Source organism: Aulostomus chinensis, chromosome 8 (genome assembly GCF_037954235.1).
Source record: "Aulostomus chinensis isolate RoL2024-O1b breed Wild chromosome 8, RoL_Achi_v1.0, whole genome shotgun sequence".
Taxonomy (NCBI): domain Eukaryota; kingdom Metazoa; phylum Chordata; class Actinopteri; order Syngnathiformes; family Aulostomidae; genus Aulostomus; species Aulostomus chinensis.
Window position 1 is genome coordinate 21,520,256 of NC_141327.1, and position 21,856 is coordinate 21,542,111.

General features: G+C 40.3%; 1 protein-coding gene across 4 annotated transcripts in view; it reads right to left on the reverse strand.

Moving 5' to 3' along the window:
* Positions 1–314: 314 nt before the first annotated feature.
* tbck (TBC1 domain containing kinase) overlaps positions 315–21,856 on the reverse strand; it is a 35,655-nt gene continuing 14,113 nt past the window's right edge. For 3 of the 4 annotated variants that reach the window (XM_086211661.1, XM_086211659.1, XM_086211660.1), the window contains exons 23-26: positions 14,541–14,713; positions 7,309–7,472; positions 4,669–4,828; positions 315–1,589 (exon numbers count right to left, since the gene is read on the reverse strand). In XM_086211661.1, the coding sequence (XP_086067787.1) occupies positions 1,479–1,589; positions 4,669–4,828; positions 7,309–7,472; positions 14,541–14,713 (608 nt within the window). In that variant the 3' untranslated portion in view covers positions 315–1,478. Of the gene's footprint in view, positions 1,590–4,668; positions 4,829–7,308; positions 7,473–13,538; positions 14,227–14,540; positions 14,714–21,856 lie in introns of those variants that run through there. The other variant, XM_086211662.1, reaches the window with a different exon arrangement.

Below are 21,856 nucleotides of genomic sequence, written 5' to 3' on the forward strand. Positions count from 1 at the left end.
CAATGTAGAAGCTTGTCCCAAGCAATTTTTTTTGGGCAAAGTTTGTGGACGACTGTCTTTCAGAGTTGTTTGGAGCCATAATTTTATTTTACTCAATCCATTGCTCTCTCGCATAAGTCGATGATATTGATATGATAGCGACGTGCGCGTTAGTGCAGTAGTTGCAGTACCTTGAAGCATATAACTATTAATTCAGCAGATGCTTATGCAAAGATCAACTAGATTTTCTTCTGTTTAACATTCAAAAACTTAAAAACGACTGCTAATTAAACTCTGAAAGGACACTGTCAGAATCCAAACCAGATTTTCTGTAAGTTTATTACATGTAACAAAACAGATTTAAATCAAATGTTGACAAGCATGTAAACAAGAAATGTAATTCATTACCAAATGCCATTTTTTTCCCCCCTACACAGATGTGTTACAGTTCCTTAGATTGGCTCATAACAGATATCTCTCACTGGCAGCTCAGTTCACCAGGAAAAAAAAAAGTCTTGCACATGAAATTAATTGAATCATCAACATTTTGAGATGGAATATGTATTGATAAATACAATTTAAAGAAAGGATGTAACATGATTTGTATTCAGTTCACTTTTTTTCATAGTGGTTTTATCATGATTTGTTCAAAAAAACAAAACATAACATTGATGTCCTTTGTGCTGTATTACCTCAAAATTCAAAATGTCAAGACTGTATCTATGGTGCGTGTTATGTATTGAAGTAATGGACAACATTTTTATTGCAAAAATATTTTATGGGATGGGAATGAACTTTGTTGTAGATAAAGCCTCAGACAGTTTTAGTGGGGTCACCAATTGAGGTTAAGTACTATTCATTTGAAACAATGTTATAATAGAACAGCCTGAATAAATGGAATTTGGTTGATAAAAAAAAGAGTTTTTTGGGGGAAAATATGCTTATTTTCAATCATTTAACGAAGCAGACAAGTTGATAAAGACCCTCCCTCTCTCTCCTTCCTTGAAGTGCATGCATGGTTAAAACGGACACTGTCAATTTGGGATATTTGATGTTCAGAATCTCCCTGCTCGAATGTGACAATGCTAACCACTGCATCAACATTTAGGCTATGGAATTTCTTTTTTTTTTCTGACACAGTTCCTTAGATCAGCTCATAACTGACCGGATGCCAAACAGGCAACATACATCTTCTGTCACAGACAGCGCCATTCACCAGAATAAAACCCTGGCAACAGAATATGTATGAATAGTTGCTATCTAAAGAGCAGATTAAACATGATTTGAATTCGGTTCCGCCATTCTTCATCACAGTTTGATTAAAATTTGTAAGAAAAAAAATCAAAAATAAAAAAGCTAATAAAAAAAAACCACAACAAAAGTTAACAAAAAAAAAGAATGCCCTGTTGGCAATATTAACTCAAAATTCACACAATGTGTCTTCTTTTCTGCTCCTCCCCATGTGAAGACTGAATTTGACCAACAGTTGAGGTATCAGGTCAGATCTGGGGCGAGGGGACGGTCAGGAGACCAGTGGGCTTCAGCTTGTTGATCCCCCCATCCAGGATACAAACCCGAGGAAAGTTCACCTTAACCAGGTGGGCTGCAAACTGGAAAAAAACAAAAGATTATTCTTTACAGGTAGTCATGATGTCACTAAACACACACACACACACAGTTTTGTTTCATGAAACTGTTTTAAATTGGAAATAACCTTGTATAGAAACACATAATGAACGCTTTGTGAAAATCGCGCTACTGATTTGCAGCCAGCGACACGTCTTATTAGCTCAAAAATCTTGTTGAGAAACAAACTGTCATCTCATATTTACTGTTGCCAACTGGAGTAAATATCAATCATTTTTAATGAAGGACAAGCAGACGGATACGCTTCCTTCCTTGAAGCATGTGAATGGCCAAAAAAGGTAATTTCAAGGGAAATTTCCTTTTTCCTTTTTCTTTTTTTCCAGTCGTCATACACGACTGGGGATAGTTTGGTGTACCAAATCTTCTTGGCCTGAGGCAACAATACATCAACATGGCATTTACACTATAATCAATAAAACATAAATAGAGTTAGGGCTTGGGTCATTATTTATATTAATTATTAAGTATTTTGTGGGTCAAATGACATGGATTCGTAAAATAAAATAACAAAAACAAACAACCGAAGCATTGCTGGTGTACAGCATCCAAAAAGATAAAAATGAAGCGCTAACTGGAAAAAAAAGCAATATTATTTCAACAACATCAATCTGTAAAACCTATAGGGGAGCCTTTAAAACATCACAGCGGAACAACAAATTAAAAGTCAACAAAATGTACTCATACCCTTGAATGGATGAAATAGGTTCGAACTGGGTGAAACTGACTGCATGTTTAATTAACATCAGAATAAGAAGAGGAGAAAATAATAAATATTCAAGAGATTTCAGAGCCTACTAAATGACTTTTAGAATTATAATTCTCTTAAAAAAAAAGGGCAACTCTTTGCAAAATACTCCTTAATCCTTAAACAATTATAAAAAGATTCAGATTCAAGACTGATACATTTATCTAAAAATACTCATTTATAAGTATGCATAAATCAAAAAGCAACAAAAAAAAAGACATTCTGTCTGCTTGGGTGTGATTACTCGGCAGAACAAACTTGATATACTAACAACACATGGAGAATCAAGCGTACTTCTGACGGTCAGATAGGTTTGAAATGAAGCCTGACCACACAGTCGATGCGCTCAGTGCTTTGCCCCACAGCCAGTGATAATGAGACATTAGTAGAGTCCACAGAGATGTGAATTGTAAATGACATTTCAGAAAAAAATTTGAATGAACTTTATTGACCTTTTTATCTTTTGCCCTGGACCAAAGTTTTCATAAAATCCATACATGGAGGTTCCGGTGTGAGAGTGCAAACCTGTCTTCTTTAACCCGAATAAGAAACACCACTCAAAACTCTCATTTACTAATTTAGAAAGATGGCATCACACAAGATAAACAGCCATAATGCACATGATGAAGAACTTTTCAGGGAGACAAAAAAACAAAAATTGTAGCAGGGCTACAACGGTGTGTTTTCCACATAAGAATCATAAAAATATTGATTCTAATACAGCATCTCTATGGGTAACTGTCAATCATTCCATGACAGCCATGCTAGACAGAAATTGCTGCTGCTGCACCTGCTGCCTCCTAAATATGTTGAGAACTTCTAACGTTTCTCTTTCACTCTCCAACATATGGAAGGACATCTTTTCTAAACTGGGATGTTGCCATGAGGCACTATCCCTGCTGAGTTTTTAAGTTTAAATTTGGCTAATTTATTCCACAGAGATCCAAAAAGGAGAATTCTTAATGATCAATATAGTTCTGTAACACTTGTGCAAGCCAAGCTATTTTTGTGCACTGAAATGTCAAGGACAATGATTTATATAGAACAGTTTAGCCACTGTTACTATGCAACTGTTTACAAGGTGAAGACGAAGGGTTTTTGTTATTCTACACATCAGACCAATACATTTATGCTTCTGCACATGCATAAAAAGTATACAATCTCATCTAAATCCCTTCACCGTTCCCTGAATTCTTTTCAAACTCGCAAAGATGTGTGGCTTTCAGAGGAAGTTCAGGATGTTTTTATTTTACTTTATTTTATTTTATTTGGGGTGTCCAAACTTCCATGAACTTCAAAAGACAATAAAAGCCACAAGTAATGATTTATGAAAATCTTCTTTCATTAGATTAGGCTTAAACAATTGCACTGAGGCATTTCAGACAGGCTCATGTTACTGTAGCTCTCCACCAGCATGATAAAGAATAACCTGATTTCTCCCATCTTATCTGCTACCTGTTACATTACAATGGTCTGTTTAGAATTCATTTATGAACACACGATTACACAAACTGGCGACTCGTTTCACTGGAGGGCTCAGGTTGTGCTATTTTATTTGCGCGTCAAGACGAACAAACGCAAAGTTTGACCATCCGAACTTTAACATCACGCAATCAACAGCGTCAGACTGGTCGTAATTATGTTGTGTTTGTGAGAAGACACATATTTTTGCCCTTCATGTGTTTTGGGTTTCACATTGCAGACATTTCAAATTCCATCGATTTGAAATAACTATAAGATAACTATGGGATTTTCAACATAATTCCACCTCAAGAAATCCACATCATTCTAACTAGTTAAACCTTAATTATAATCTTAGATATCTTTAATTGAGGGGACTTACAAGAATCTTGAATTTGGCTCAGATATCTGATATGATAATATTTATCCATATTAGATAATATGGATAAATATGATATGTATGATAAATATGAACCACGAACTTCGTCTCACTGTTAAATGTCAAAAAGCTGGACCTCTGTGTTGATGGCAGAAGAAACGGTGTGCATTTTCTGCAAGCTGCATTCATCTGTGGGTTAAAACTGGGCTTTTGACAGGTGGTGATGATGCTTCTTTAACATGCGTGCTACATTCGCTAGCTAGATAGTATTCTTAATTTTATCAATAACTGACCGTGACAGAAGACAAAAAAAAGAATGTGCAGCATGTGACAGCAGACAGGTATTTCTGTCATGACTACAAAGATGATGACAACAGCGAGAGTTAAATATATTTAAATTCCATTTAATTGAAAGGTTAAGTGTTCCTGTGTGTTATTTCTGTGGGACGCTTCTCACCATAGCGGCACTCTTCACGGCGTGGCTGATGACAACGATGACACGTCCTCGGTAGTTCTGGAGGACTCCTGTTGCGGGACACTGCAGCAGCTCAGCGTCCTGGCTGAACGCCGTGCTGAAGGGAATGTTGACACTGCCAGAAATATGGCCTCTGCTGAAGCTGGAGGCACTGGGGTTAAGGAGCACAGCTTTTAACATTCAAACTGCTTCCTGGGACAAAAGATAACAAAAACTAAAACAAAACAAAAAAAAGACTAACTAACTCACGCATTAAATTTCATGGAAGTCATAATATCACTGGGTGACATGGATACAGTTGACAGCTGGAAACAAGATGATGTTAGGTAGCTGACACCTCAATTACAGCGGTTGCCTGGCACTGAATTCATTAATCTACATAAATCAAATGATAAATAATGATAAAAATGTTCATTTATTGGAAGTATTCAACAATATTAAGAGATGTCATTTATCTCAGTTATCACTCACTTCATCAAAATGAAAAACCCTTGCCTGGTTCTTGTCTACCTATATTTATTAAAAAGCTTTGTCTTGATATCATAGGACATAGGCACATTTGTGTGTGTGTGTGTGTGTGTGTGTGTGTGTGTGTGTGTGTGTGTCTGTGTCTGCGCGCGCGTACATACATCCTAATTAAAGCAGTTGCCGGTCAGAAGTCACAACAGCAGACAACTTTTAGGATAAATGCGGGAATCTCTCTTTTTAACTAAAGTGAGGGAAGACAGATGAGAATGTATAGTCTGAGATCCAGCAAGAGAAACGAAGTACGACTCAGATGTGACATATATAAGATTGTGATAGGTTTACTCTTGCAAGACACACGTATTACAAGTTTGATGGCGTGTTTGAATTTGCACCATGAACCCAGCCAGTGAGCTCTTGGTGGTCTCGATTTACCTCTCACAGGTCTTCATTTAATCCAGACTTTGTGATGGCACACACTCACAACATAGTTCTGCCAAGATTCACAATAGAGGTGAACAAGGGTTACCAAATCCTCTCGGCCATGTAAGTTGGGGGCGGGGGGGGGGGGGGGCTCCTCTGTCTATCAGGAGACTGCAGTTTTGGAATTTGGAAAGAGGAAAAGCCATTTCAAAACCCTTGCTTAATCCACTAATCCAGACTGATTAATGGTTCGTTAACCCAATGAAACAATTACCATTCCTCTGATGAGCTGAAGGTTGAGAGTTGCTCTGGAGTATTTGGAAGCAGGATTTATGAAGCTTCTATAGTTGAGCAACTTTGTGTAAACCAAAAAAGGATGTCTAAAGAGCTTACTGCATTTGGCAGTAACAGGATTCTCATGAGGTGTTTGCAGGAAAAGGGTATCGTGTGGGAGGCCTACATGGTTAATGTCCTGCGAAATCCAACCATCTCCAGAACATTTCACTTTCATCCAAATAGCCTTATTTTCTTTCTAGTTTTGACACAATACAACTTGTAATTGTTTATTTGGTTTACGAGGAATGGGAATTCCCTTAAAATGTAAAAGACTATTTCTTGGGCTTATCTAAAGAAATTCAAAATCAGCTCATTGGGTGTTATAGATTTCAAACATGAAAATTAGCTTATCGACACATAGCCTGACATAGCTTGATCGACATGCCTAAACAAGCATCATATGTTCATGCCAAGCAGGTGAAACTATAGAATCTAAAAACAACCTGCAGACGTTCTAGAGAGCACGCATCGCTGTTTTGACAGCTACCAGGACTGCACTCAGGGACTTTGACATCAAAAGAACCTACCTTGGTGGACCCGGGAGACTGAAAAAGGAGACACGCATTAAAGGAAACCACTGGGAGGTCTGTCTGTGTTCATTGTAGAATATGACTGTCAGAAACAGATACTCTTAACGTTTGCTGTCTGGGTTTTGTCGTTTACTCTTGCTTAACTTCAATCAAAAACTTTATCTACTAATGCTATCTGTTTCATATTTGGGTAAATGCAGGGGGTAGCAGTAGCTGCTGAACCTAATATTATCACACATTAAGTCATTGATGTCAAGCCCCACAGGAATAATTGGAATTTAAGTTCATTGTTGGGTCACCATTTTTAGAGCTGAATAATCATTTTTCATCACTTGTACTTTGTCCTAACTGTAACTCAAACTCCCTGATGTGCAGACACAACAGACAACAAGTTCAAGTTCAGTTCATAAGTTCAAAAATACACAAAAGACAGTGTGTGCTACAAATTATTCATGTTTAGAGCTCTAGTCAAACTATTTCCTGTTTCACCTGCGTGTAAATTACCATGTATGTAAAAGGAATTCACCTGTAATGCTTTGCAAGTCACATGTCATCCACTGATAAGTGAGAAAACAGATTTCAAATTAAAAACACTCCCATGAGGGGATTATCTTTCATGGTAGATGGATAACAATCACATGATTGTTGCCTGAATGATGTTTTTATAAGCCTCAAGTAAGGTTGTCAACTTCTACCATCTGTGACTGGATTCACTTTCAAGGTGCATAACCTGCAGAAAACAATGAATGTGCTGAAACATGCCTCAGATCATATCTACTATTCCCTCGTGTATAATCAAGAAAAAATTAGCAATACCTTTAAATGATGTAAAGCCGTACTTTTTCACATACAGGCATGGTAAGGATACTCCTCTACACTGCGAATGTCGATGGCAATGATTTTGGGCTTGCCAGCTTTGGTCCTCTTGGTGAGTCCAGCCAATGACAGCTCACACAGGTCGATTAGGTCTTCTGCCGAGATCCGGGGGGATACTTCTGCTTTCAGGTCACACAGTGCCAGAGGCTCTCGAGACTACAAGACGGAGATCATTTCAACGGTCATCATAAAACACCAAAATAGTTAAATTATCTACTGAATTTTTCTAAACAATATCAGTTTGGATATTTTCTTTCTTTAATCCGAAATCAGTAAATGGGCCTGATGTATTTTCTGTATGTATGAAACATCAACAACATCCCTTAGAGACAGTTCATCCCACTGTACTGTCAAATTAAGAAGAGAACCAGAGGCATTGCTACAGGGGGACTGAACCTGGGCTCTGCAATGACCTTCAATCGTTTAAACTGTAGTATGGAAAAGAGTTTCAAGGTTTTGAGAGTAACATCAACTAAATGCCCTGCACCCTTTCATTATGCCCACCTAGGGGGTAATGTAATCATTACTCTTTCCAATAGGTTTGCATAAAAACCCCGAGGCCAATTTTCTTGTACTTAAATTTGTCTTCTTAACTGATGTTTAACATTGTTGCATCTTGTCTTCTGACAAATTAAAGTACACTACCATTAAAAAGTTATGGAACACCCCATTTGATGTTGTTTCATTGATGTTCATGCAGTTCCAGTCAAGTAGTACACATTTAGACAAGAAACACAAAACAAACACATAAAATAAATTTCTGTACATTTAAGGCTTTTTCAGGGTTAAACAAGGTTCATAAACACATGACCGCTTTTCTGTAATAATTCAAGGTATTGAAATGATTCTTAGAATTAATTCTACAGTTAATTGATGACTCACGGTGTGAAGAGTCCCGCTAACACACCCTCTTACACATCATTTGTCACTTCTGCAAATTGTATCTTATATCAACATACAGAAACAAGAAAAACCCTGGAGGAAACTACAACAGCACCACTTCCCTACAAGACTGATGGCCAACAAGAGCGTGATCAGTGGTGTAGGTGAAAAAAAGGCAGAAATTTAAAAAAAGAAGCGTCCCTGAGACACATACACACATGGAATATTTGAACCTGATACTGATTTTAGAGCAAAAAAGCAGAAAACACAGATTCCTAATTAGCCAAAGCTCCCGTCGATCCATAACAGGTCTCCAAAGGCACTGAATTCATTAATCAAAATGTTTTTAGTGAATCTTTCAAAGGTCTTACAAATATCAACACTTGGGATACGTGGGACTTTTGACCCAATCGGGTCAAAGCAGATGGCCGTTCCCTTTGAGCCTGGATCTGCTCGACATTCCTGCCTGTTAAAAAGAAGGTTTTCTTTGCCACTGTCAGTCATAAGATGTACTTTCTCATGGAGAATGAGATGACCTTCGTAGTGATTTGTCACTATAGAAGTGAAGATGACTTGACTTCTTTTAAAATGATAAGCCACAGGGAAGCATGATTAATTAAAAAAGTATGAGGAAATACAATTTTTAGATAAACATGATGAAACCTTACTTCTTGAGAAAAAATTATGAAACCTTGTTTCTTGAGAAAAAATTATGAAACCTTGTTTCTTGAGAAAACACGATGAAACCTGAGGAGTGTTGATGTGGAGGAGGTCAGAAAGGAATGGGGGGGCAAGGTCGTCGATGGCCTTGAAAGTATGAGGCAGGATTTTGAAGTCTATGCGAAATTTGACAGAAAGCCAGTGGAGTTGTTGGAGAACATGAGTGACGTGATTGATGGATGGAGTTCTGGAGATGATACGGGCGGCTGAGTTCTGGACCAATTGCAATTTGTGAAGGGGCTTGAGGGGGAGCCCGAGGAGGAGGGAGTTACAGTAGTCTAAGCAGGATGTGACAAGAGTGTGGACCAGGAAGGCAGCATTGTTGGAAGTGAGGGATGGACAGAGGTGGTTAATATTGCAAAGATGGAAATAGGTCAGCTGGGTAACATTATGACTGTGGGTCTGGAATGACAGACGGCTGTCAAGAATAACACCTGAGGTCTTAACCTGAGGGGAGGGGGAAACAGGAGTTATCAATGGGAATGGTGAAACTGCGAGTGTTCGTGAGAGAGGATTTAGAACTTATAAGGAGGACCTCAGTTTTATCACGGTTGAGTTTGAGAAAGTTGGAGGAGAACCAGGATTTGACTTCTTGTAAACAGACACAGAGGGGGGTTGGGTGGGAAGGTGGAGGTGGGTTTAGAGGAGAGGTAGAGCTGGGTGTCGTCCGCGTAGCAGAGGAAATGGATGTTGTATTTTTGGAAGATCTGACGAAGGGGAAGGAGATAGATGCTAAATAGGATGGGGCCAATAACAGAGCCTCGAGGAACACCAGGGGCGAGGGGAGAAGGTCGGGAATTGAGTGTCCTTCGCTAGATGAACTGAGTGCAGTGAGAGAGGTAGGAAATGAACCAGTCTAGGGGTGTGCCAGATATTCCAACAGATGCTAGCCTGTCAAGGAGGATTGTGTGGGAGATGGTGTCGAAGGGCGCACAGACCAAGGAGGATGAGAATGGATAAAAGTCCGGAGTTAGCTGCCATCAGGATGTCGTTTGTGATCTTTAGGAGAGTGGTCTCTGTGCTATGACGTGGACAGAAACCAAACTGAAACTGTTCATATGTTATTGTTACAGAGATGTGAATGAACCTGAGATGCTACTACTTTTTCCAGGATTTTTGAGAGAAATGGTAGGTTAGAGGTTATTGAAGTTTTGGGGATCAGAGCCAGGTTTCTTGAGAATGGGTGTTACAGCTGCAGTTTTGAGAGGTGATGGAACAGAGCCAGAGGTTAGGGAGAAGTGAATGATTGCAGTTTCAGGGGTAACAGAGAGGGAAGGCATGTGATAACCTGAGGTTGGCAGTGGGTCGAGCTAACAGGTGGATGTTTTAGATTTCAGAATGAAGTCAAAAATCACAACAGGAAAGGGGAGTTGGAAGCTTGTTAACGGTTGAAAGAGGGGGCCATGAGAAGCCAGAGGAGACGGATTACAGGATGAATGAGGGGTCAGTGGCTCATGGATATTACTTATTTCAGTATTTTAAATGTCATTAGGGAGTTACAGTGTTCTTTGGAGTAGAAATGAGGAGGAAACTAGTACGGGGGGCATAGCGTATTGTTCAGCACTCAGAATAGGGCCTTGGAGTTCTCATCACCAGCACTGATCAAACCTGCATAATATTGGGATTTAACTGAGGAAAGGGTGTTTTTGTAGTGAACAATGAGGGAGTGGTACATTTCCTTGTGAAGAGAGAGTCCAGTTTTCTTATAGAGCCATTCAAGTTGACATCCTTTGGTTCTGAGTTGTTGTAAAGGAGGAGAAAACCAGAGAGCAGAGTGGGTGAATGATAGTCTGAATTTTTACAGGGCCAGGTGAGTTCAGCAGACTGTGAAGATGATCATTGTAGAGAGTAGCCAATTGATCGGGAGGGAAGGAGTAAATGAAGCTGGGGAGGCTGTCAATACCTGAGGAGAGGGCTGCTAAATTAATGTTTTTGACATTATGAAAAGAGATAGGATGTGATTGTTTAGATTTGGACAGTTTTAAGCTGGAGTTAAATGAAATTAATATATGATCAGAGATTGGCTCATCAGCAGTTAAAAGGTACGACACCAGAGCAGCAGACCAGATCCAAAATGTGTCCTTTGGTGAGGGCAGGCAACTCAATGTCCTGCTTTGGTCCAAAACTGTCCAGGCAAGATGAAAAGCCTTTGGTAAGAGCCTGATTGAAATTGCCTATATGTATATTAAAATCACAAAGCAAGATTACATTGGGAGAGAGAGAAACGGATGTGAGTGATGACAGCAGAGAAGTCATTAATAAAATCCTTGTTGGGTTTGAAAGGGTGATAGATTGTAGCTAGAAGAGTTGGAGTTGGAGCATTAAGTTGAAGAGCCAGAGTTTTGAATATATCTATCTCTCTCTCTCTCTCTCTTATAGATATAGATATATAGATATATAGATAGATAGATATATTCATGCCTCTGGCAAATTTTGAAAGTTACTTTTATTCAATTCAATTTTTTTCTTGATTGGATATGACACAGGTGTCTCCAGGAAGATAATAAGATTATGTACAAGAGGCATCATTTTGGAAAAAATTATTTCCCAGCTTTTACTTATGTCTGGACAAAAAGTGGCATGTCCAAAATTGGCAAAATGTCACAGTCTATGGGAAAATTCAAAGTTCAATACCATTCAAAATAGTCAAAGCCATTCTTAAGCATCCTAATTACCCTAACTCATCGGGAACAGCTGTTTTAATCGACTAATCAGGTGAAAAATGGCAGCTCTCTGCAGCTGGTTTTAGACAGTAGTGGCTAAGACAAAGGAGCTCAATTTGAACCTGCGGCTGCGCATTGTGGCTGCTCACAAGTCAGGAAAGGGCAATAAGGCCGTATTTAAACATCTTCAAGTCCTGGTGGCTACAGTGCAAAATATTAGTAAAAAATACAAGATGTTCTGCACTGTGTGAATATCTCAGACGACGTGGTCAGAAGCCAAAATTTACATCTATGTTTGTCAGGAGGACAGTGAGAGAGAGGGAAAAAGAATCCAAGGATCACCACCAAGGCCACCCTGGTGAATCAGGGCTTTGCTGATGGCAACATCCTCAGGCAGACAGTCCACTGGACACTGAACACTGCAGGATTCCACGGACGCACACCAAGGAGGACGCCACACAATGAAAGATTGTAACAACAGCCAGTACACTTTTAGGTACATCTCTTCCAAGCCTCGATGGCACTTACAAAGACCACGTTTTGAGGAAGGCAAATTCAATTATGAGAGATGACAGACATCCACTCGCAAACTGTTTCAATCTTCTGCCATCTGCACAACGCGACTGCGCCCCCCTGTTCACAAAAAACCGGTCCAAACACTCGTTTATTCCACAAGCCATCAGATTATTAAACACAACCAAGTAACAGGGTGTCCAGCTGGTCCGGCCCAAGTGTTTCGACTTGAGAATATTTGAGGATACTTGTGTTTACAAACCCAATCTATCTATTTTTTTTTTCCTTTTCCTTATGTATAGCTGGTGTGTTTGTATGACTGTGGATGTGTTCAGTTGTTGTTTTATACAATGTCATGAGAATTTCTCTGCTGCAAATCAAATTTCCCCAAGGGGATAAATAAATGCACATATATATACTTCTCCAGATAAGGCACACAAAAGCCCGTTTGGCCTTTGCGAACGTTCATCTGGACACAGAAGCCTTCTGGTCTTCTGTTTTATGGTCAGATGAAACAAAAACTGAAGTGTTTGGCTACAATGATGAATCCTTCATTTGGCGTAGAAAAGGAGAAGCCCTCAACCTGAAGAACACCATCCTCACAGTCAAACATGGAGCTGGGAACCTAATGCTTTAGGGGTGCTTTTCAGCCAATGGACCAGGGAACCTAATCACACTAAACAGCACCATGAGAAAAGAGCAATACATCAAGATTCTCAACAATAACATCAAGCAGTCTGCAGAGACACTTGGTCTCGGACACCAGTGGACATTTCAGCACAACAATCCAAAACATGCAGCAAAAGTGGTGAAGAAATGGTTAGTGGACAAAAACATTCATTTTTTGCAGTGACCCAGCCAGAGTCCTGACTTGAATCCAATTGAGAATCTATGGCAAGGAGACCCTCCAACCTGAAAGAGATGGAGCTCATCTCAAGATGAATGGGCAAAAATACCAGTGGAGACATGCAAAAAAAAAAGGTCAGCAATCATAGGAAGCGTTTGACTGCTCTAATGGCCAATAAAGGCTTTTCTATTGCTTATTCAGAAGAGTATGAATAATTTTGAGGCGGCAGAGTGGTGCAGTGGTTAGCACTGTGGCCTCACAGCAAGAAGGTTCCGGGTTCGAGCCCCGGCTCCAGCACAGGATCTTTCTGTGTGAGTCTCCCTGTTCCTGCGTGGGTTTTCTCTGGTACTCCAGCTTCCTCCCACAGTCCAAAGACATCAAGAGAGGATGAGGCTGATTGATACTCTAAATTGACTGTAGGTGTGACTGTGAGTGTGAATGGTTGTCTGTCTCTATGTGTTGGCCCTGTGATGGACTGGTGACCTGTCCAGGGTGAACCCTGCCTCTCGCCCGTAGCCGCTGGGATAGGCTCCAGCCCCCCCCCCCCCCCCCCCCCGCGACCCTCAATCGTAATAAGTGGAAGAAAATGGATGTATAATTTTGGACATGCAACTTTTTGTCAAAATTTGCCAGAGGTATGAATAATTTGGGGCTTGTACATGAAACAGACACATCAAAGCTGCAGCCTGTCAGTGCCTGAATCTGATGAGGCAATGTGCGGGGACATAAATGCCATGCTGAGCAGTGCGTGCCAGCATAAAATGGCTTTATGACACTCGTGCATTTCACTGGCCTGACAGTTCACTAACAAGTGAAATTTCTTGTGTAAAGAGAAAGTTTATTTTGAGCATATTGTTTAAATTGAGTATTATTTCAGTGCCGAGTTCAATTGATAAGTTATTCTGTTCTCATAAAAATGAGCGTTTATGTCAGAGGGGTTATTTGTATCCACCCCTGTAGTCCTAATCAACAAAGCACTTTGTGGATAAACCCTTAACTTCCTATTTTCTCGATTTTCCATTCTGTGGTTATACTTGACAACTGGTTTTATTTGTGTAGGAATTGAAAGGTCCTGTAAAAAAAGTGATAAATCAGCACAACGCACCCCTGCTAGTTAATTTCGGAGGAAGAAGTGTGCGTGGGGAGGGGGTAGATGAGGCCTTGGATCAATGACACCCAGACCACCCATTGCCACTGTCCACTAAATGCCATAGATTACAGCAATCACTTGATCACACGGCAGAAACGGCTGACTGCAGTGTTTGTGAGCCTTCTGGACATGTCGCTGTGAGTGGGAAAGACAAACATGGTCAGAGAAAAGGCTTAGGACAGCATCACCAAATGAACACTTTCATTAAATACATGTTTCATTTAGAGGTATGTTTCTGATTCCTTTGACGATCTTTTCCATTGGAGTGCCTCACATATCTGGTAACCAGTGTAGTCAAAATAGTTCTACTACAATTGAGCAACGATATATTATGTTTAAAGGAACGCACTGGCGTTTTAAGAAGAGCACTAAAAATGATTGGCCAAAACTGTAATTCCCAAAACATTAGCGTGTTCCTTTAAATGACAGACAGTGATGAATATACTCACCAGGTCTGTCTTTGGCATGTCCTGGTAGTCAGATGAGTAGTACGTTGTGGTTTTCCCAAAGCCGTTTTCACCGGCCGCCTTTGGAGGCTGAGCGTGTTGTCGGTATGTAGCACTTCTTGGAGTCCAGCAAAAGAGGTTGATGGATTCACGGACGCAACGTTCGATGTCAATTTCTGCGCAACAAAAAAGAGAATTAGGAAGGAAAAAAAAAAAGAGAGATGAAATGTTACCTTTTTAATATTTAGCCCTGGATTGTGTGATGTCAAAAAAAACATCAAAGCTATCCAGAATCCCAGATGGTCCATCAGACTCCTGAATGTCATCTCAGTCACTCTGACATTTATCTCATATCGCAAAGCCATCTAATCACAGTGTGACCTACTGTAACAGAGGAAAAAAGCAGGGTTTGGGACATCAGTAAATGATAATTCAGTGAAAGTCGTGATATCTATTGGTGAGCGAGGAGGCAAAAAATAAGGCCTGAGGAAATCAACTTAAAATTCAAACATTTACATTTTATGTTATAAAGTGAAGGTGCATCTATTGCTCTACCGTGAGTCTCTTTATAAATCATTAATCAAAATCAACTGCCTACTTTCCAGACGTGCTCAGATTTTTTTTCCTCTTAACAACCCTATGTAAGCCTCCGTCACTGAAAGGAACCTCTTGATTTATGCATCCCCCCCCCCCCCCATTTGAACTCTTGTATTAAATAATTTTCCAGAAAGAAGCAGAATTTCCCGTGAACCCCTGCCCCATAGGAGTATCAATCCTTTCCCTTTTTGTGATGAGAATAAAGGGGATTATGGAAGAGGGACTAACTAGATTAAGCAAGGGTTTGGGAATGCTTTCCTCCACACTTTTCCACACTTGCAGCAAATGTATTTCACACCCGTCCTGGATGATATGCAAGTCTGACTAATGAGTGCTCCTCGGTAAAGACCTGCGCCTGGCCCCGGCTCAGATGAAATTATGAAGACGATACATCTCTCTCTCCTCTCTGTCCCACTGCCAGTGAAAAACATGTCAGTGGTGCAAGATTCCTCACGGAAAGACTCAGGGGCAGTTAAGGCAAACACATCGTCCCTCCTCACGGAGAGACGTATGCTGCATGCAATCACTCCTCTCGCTAAAGGGGGGGGGGGGGGGGGGGGGATTGACGTGCTTACAAGCCCCAGGCTCAGCTGGGCATTCCAGGGCCGCAACTTTTGTTAAGAAGTAATTTTTCTTTTTAGTCAGACCAAATTACCTTTTAGTAATTATGCACAGGTTTTGACTGTGGGCTGTTGCTACAAATAGCAGAAGAGTACAATTAAAGTAGAAATAATGAGTAATTAAACCCATGGGGTTTTTGGTATTGGACTGCGGTCCAATACAGAGTGCTGCATTGAGACAGCAAATCTCACAGGATGGAAAATAGAAGAAAACAAAATGTTGGTTGCAGTTATGAGAAGATGGCAACAAACACATTTTAAAAGAAGATAAGATGATACAAAAGCGACGCATGCCAAAGCAGTTTGGAATATACGTTGTTTTAGTTATTACTGGGAATGTGTGTAGAAGCAGAAGCTTTATAATATGTTTTAACTTTGGCTCAAGTGTGTGTAGATTATTGAGCCAAGGGCTTGATGGAAAACGAGGTGGATTTTGTCAGATAATATTTTCAGACGCTCCTCTGACTTCTAGAGTAAAAATAAGAAGCCAAAATGCAAGAAGTGAAAATAAAACCTCTTTTGTGAGCTTGAGACACCTATCAAAGAGTACTCCCAAGTCAAAATGGAATTTGTGGGTGAAGTACTACTTTAATAATACTGACGTGTTATCCTTTCGGGATGAGACAGAAAATCACTGAAACTCCTACACGTCACAGTAATGGGCAGGACTGCTTTTTGCTGTTGTTGTTCCTCGTTACCTTGACAGTAGAGGAATCAAGCCAGGTTCTTTTTTCTGAAAAGGCACGGCCCAGGCTGGGTCCAAGCCCCATCGCATATGAGTCAGACTCACAAACGAGAACTCAAACAAAACTCTGGCTGCACACCTTCCCCCCACCCCATATGAACAGATTCGGACAAAATTGTGCCCAATAGACCTACAACAAATTCCAGGTAATGCAGCGGCCTCTCACGTCGCCTACAACACAGGCTCTGCTGCTTCACTTCCCTGCTTTGTAAAATTCAGCGGCAAAATTCTCGTTTGTTTGTAATCACATTTCTGGCAGCTTGATGAATGTAAGACAAACTTTTAGGAGGGAAATATCTCACTGTAAAGCTTCGTAGCGCTACAGTGTGTTCACAGGAGCCAGCTAGTCGTTTACTTTGTCAGCCATTTGGAGCTGGACATTCAGCTTACGCAGCTCTTTCTTTAGAAAAGGGCTGCTGGCTGCGGGTGTTAACAAGGGTGATGAAGGTGATGAAAGTGAGCCAAACAGTTAAAAGTCAGACAGTAAAACAATAAGCTGAGAGATATAAAAACATGCAATGGAACTGGAGATTTTTTCCAGTGAATGCTGATAAGTTTTACATCCAGCCTTGTATTGCTTTTATAAGACTGCATCTCATCCGCAGTCCAACCTCTAACATCTGGCTGTGGCCTTTTCTTCTGCAGAGGTCAGAGGAACAATTAGCTAGCTTGTTTATCTGAACAAACACCTAATATTCAATTTGGACCAACGTTTAAGTGCTGAAGTGAAGGGTCACATTAAACATTCTTATAGAAATGTTTTGGGTTTTTTTTTGTTTCGTTGGCACAAAAACAGGAATAAAGATCAACAAAATCAACATAAAAACAACAACAGCGGTATCAAATATCGGCCAAATGATTATTCTAAATGCTTGTATTGATATCAAGCCAGAATTTCAAAATCAGCGCATCATTAGTTTAAGTCAAATACGTTTTCATTCTTTTCTATCCCTTCTGCATGACTCACTTGCGCGTTTCTGTTTCAAAGCACGTTGAGTTGTTTGTTTGTTTGTTTGTTTGTTTTTTACCTTGTGAGTCAGCGTTTTTCATCATCGTCTCCTTAGACTACAGACACCAACTGTGGCAGAATACACCACAGAAGAGGTTTGGAGTTCTTTGGCTGGTGGTTATATGTGTGTCTGTGGACAGATTGTGACTGTGTGTGAGTGTGTAGCTTATATCAACATGTAGGCGGAGTTCAAAAATGTGTGCGTGGCCTGAGAAGTACTTGTGACAGCAACCTTAACCCTCCAGCTGGACGAATATGGCTCTATGGTGACTCTCTCAGGGTTGAAAGCTAACCACCGCCAAGTTGAAAAATGTCACAGACTCTTGAGATTAATTATGTAAACGAGGCATTTATAATTTCATGCCGCGTCAAGCCGTTCACTAAAAATCCAAAGACTTTCCAAACCAAACCCAAATCGAATTTGTACCATTTCAAGGAATTCCAGCACCTGTGGGAACCCTGTAAATACAAACGTGAAATAGGGTTCCCGATATTAAACCTTCAACATCAATGTTCTACTTTCTCCTTTTGCTGGCTTTCCTAAGTTGTCTGTGTGCAATGTTGCCTTGAAGCAGCTCTTGGCTGTTTTTCTCTGAACTAAATGTCTATAACTACAGCTCATCCGTTCTGTGCCCAGCTCCGCTCATCCAGACAGATGCTAATGTCCCGTGAAGGCAAATGCCGCTGCATCATCAGTAAACACACGGTTCCTGTCAGCCAGAGAGCTTCTTCGCTCTATTGTAAATCAATGAAGTCTCCAAACAAGAGAAAGCTACCATACTAAGCAAATGCGAGTCAACAAAATGAGATTAATTGGCAGCTAAATGACAGGCGGCGATGTATTACTTGCTTTAAGGCAAAAATGTTGCAGCGCAAGTCTTAACCTTCACACAGAGCTGCACACAGACTGTACTCTTCACACTTAATTGAAAATAATAATATTTCATGACAGTCCGGTAACTTCATGCTATTATAGTTGTCTCTGACAAATTGACACACCATAACCTAAGCCAAATTATATCTGCGTTTATTAAAAATATAGATCATTTTGGGAAGCAGTGGATGAACACAATCCTTCACTCTGTATCACTTCTTTTAAATCTCGAGTTCTCCTCTTTGTTGGAGTATTGGCAACTGTGGGCTCCACAGTGTGATGTATAATAGGCTTGTCTCTGAGAATTAATGTTGTTGGCGCCATTTTCTGCCTAGAAGGAGGGAAAGAGCAGAGTGTGTCTGAATCATTTAAGAGCCACTGTCCTATAACATTATCTTGACCGTTAACTTTCATTCCAACAGACAAGAGTAGAAAGCAGGAAGACACTTTATATATATATATATATAAATAAAATTTCACAACTAAATGTCAAGTCGACTTACGCGTCTTTCAAAAGTCATCCTTCCTTTGAGAGATAGAGTGAGTCAAAATGTGAGGAATAACGTGGGGCCCTTTACCCTTTAAAGAATGACGGTCATCATCACAGCCACACAGGCAAACCAGGACATGGTGTTTACCCACAGAAGCAAGTTTTATCAGCCACAAAAACATTGTCTTTATTATATTTTTCCTTGTTTGGGTTCTTTTTTTTTTTTATAGGTGGAAACAATTCAATTATTCCTTTAAAAGTTTATCTGAGTACATATTATGATGTGAGTGCCCAGCCATTATTTGAGCTGGATTAGAATTGAGTTTATGACGCCTTAAGTTAATTCCTTTGGTGTTGTTAACTAATAATGTATCCTCAAAATAAAGGCTGAACCGTTAAAGAAAAACATACTCTTCAGTTGTTGCTCTCTATGTGTGCTAACAATGCTCCACTGAGTCCATTTTTCGGCTTTTATTACGTCCCGCCAGCATTGTGATACGTTTTTCTGCTCTAACATGCGTGTGCGTGTGTGTGTGCGTGTGTGTGTGCGTGCGTGTGTGTGTCAGGCACAGTGCTGTGTTGCGCCAGGCCCATCCACTTTTAACAACTGGCTCATCTTGAATAAAGACTAAATAAATGTTTCTCTTTTTATTTTTTTTTTAAAAATAAGAGGATACGATTTATAAGGTTACACATGATAACCAGTTTTAAGCGTGAATGGTTGTTCGTCTCTGTATGTTGGCCCTGTGATGGACTGGCGACCTGTCCAGGGTGAACCCCGCCTCTCGCCCGTAGATGCTGGGATAGGCTCCAGCCCCCCCGCGACCCTTACTAGGAGGGAATAAGCGGAAGACGACAATGGATGGATGATAACCAGTTTTAATTGAGTTTTAATAAAAGAATGATATCAAGAGAAACAATGGAAAAGAGAGAGTCACATGCAGGCTCTCTGTTTTATAATGACTTCCACATGTCATGGTATGGAGGTTGTTCATCAGCAGTGTCTCCACCACGTTCAGAATTTTTGCTTTAGGTATCTTCGGAGGCTTAAAAGGAACTCAGAACGTGACTCTTAAAACAGCCCGGTGATCCCTGTGCGGTGCTTTTGAAATAATAAAGCGAGACAGTTCCAGTTTCGACAAGGCGAGTGTAGGAGTTGACATCATCGCACGCCACTCTCTCACTCTTGTTAAGTGTCTAATAATCCACCCAGATCATCCAAACACAGCTGTACGTGCTCTAAATGGATGTTTGACATGATCCGCAGTAAAAAATAAATACGATAAATGGTCACCATGTTTGATTTTCAAGCCACGTGTACAACTTAGTGAATATAAAGAGGCCCTGTGAATTAAAAGCCGAGTATTGTATACTTGGAAAATGTTTTTAAGAAAATGCATTTTAAAAGTCTCATTATTTGTGCCGCAGAATGTTAATCATTTTAGTAGTCTTGAGATGTCAAGTGCATCTGGACTACCGGTTGGAAACAGTTAAAGAAGGACATTGTTTCTCTCTTTCATTGTTTCTCTTGATATCATTCTTTAATTAAAGCTTAATTAAAACTTGAAATTGTGGCTCCTTGTTATCGCACGCGTGTGTGTGTGTGTGTGTGTGTGTGTGTCTGACTTCAAGCAAACACTGACAAGCTTTATTACAAACTTGTGCCTTCTATAGTAAGGCCAAACCTATGTTTCTTTTCAGATTTAATTGACAACTTTAACACCAAAAGGATTTGCCTTTCAAATCTGATGGATGAAAGTGGGGAATCTGATGAAAGTGAGGAAAGGAAACAACACTAAGTCGCCTCCTGTCAGCTGAAGCGTCCTACGATACGTCTTTAAGTCACATCAAACTACCTTGAGAGGGGTTTCAGAAGATTGTTAGATGTTTTAGTAAACATGTCCTATTTCAGGTCACTTAATAGCCCAGATTTCATTCCTAATATAGTTTAGAGAGAGAGAGAAAGAGAGAGAGAGAGGGAGCCAGATACTACGCTGTCACTGCTCAGGTATACACAAACTGTGATAATGAGGCTGGCAGTTGTATAGAGAAAGGAGCTGGCAGAGGCAGTCACTCTCAGGAGATCTTGCCAAAGAAGCTGACTGCAGCTCTGGGCCAACATATTTTACCTTTATAAGGAGAACTGGCTCTCTGTTTCCATTCCGCCTCAATCACATGAATCTGTTGGACTTGAGCAGTAAAACACAGCCAGTTTGTGCAACGCTGGATTTAAACAAGACGTGAGGCTCCTGGCCTTCGTTTATAGAACGCTGCAGAATCCCTTTTGGACAAATTGTCACCGGCTCTGTTGGTTTTAAAAGCTCTGCATTTCAGCTTGGGGGGGGGGGAGAAAAAAAAGCTAAGCAGCATTTGGAAATAGAGTTTCAAAGGAAATTGTTTGAACTATCCTTGAAGCAAGGGTTATATTGTGAGGACATACATTATGAATGCTCCTCTGGGATTTTATACCATCAATATTTTGCTGAGGTAATCGCTTTGTGCCAGAGAGAAGGAACTGTAAAGTGGGCATGTATTAAGAGAAACCATCTCTCTGTGTAGCAGAGAGAGTCAACAGTTAACAGGATGTCAGTGTGTGCATCTGCCACATTTAAATCCCCTTGGACTCTGGAGTTTGACTCGTAATAAATGAAATGTACAGTATTTGGCAAAGCTAATGAATTGACCTCTCCACTAGGGATGGGAAAACGAGCCCGATCAATTATCAATTTAATGGTTATTGTAGTGGCAGGTGATGGTGAGGTAGCTGTTAACGCGGTCCAGCAACTCGTGGTTGGTGCAACTTTCTAAGCTGTAGCGAGTTTTAAGGGGTCTGACGGTGCCGTGTGATTGAATGCTAAATGCTAGTTCGTTATCTCGTCAGATCTTGACACCCTTTTGCCCTCAGCGGTACTCAAAGTCAGAATATCTGTCTCAACAAATTAGTAGATCCTTTGGGTAAATTTCTCAGCTAGTTGAGCATGGCA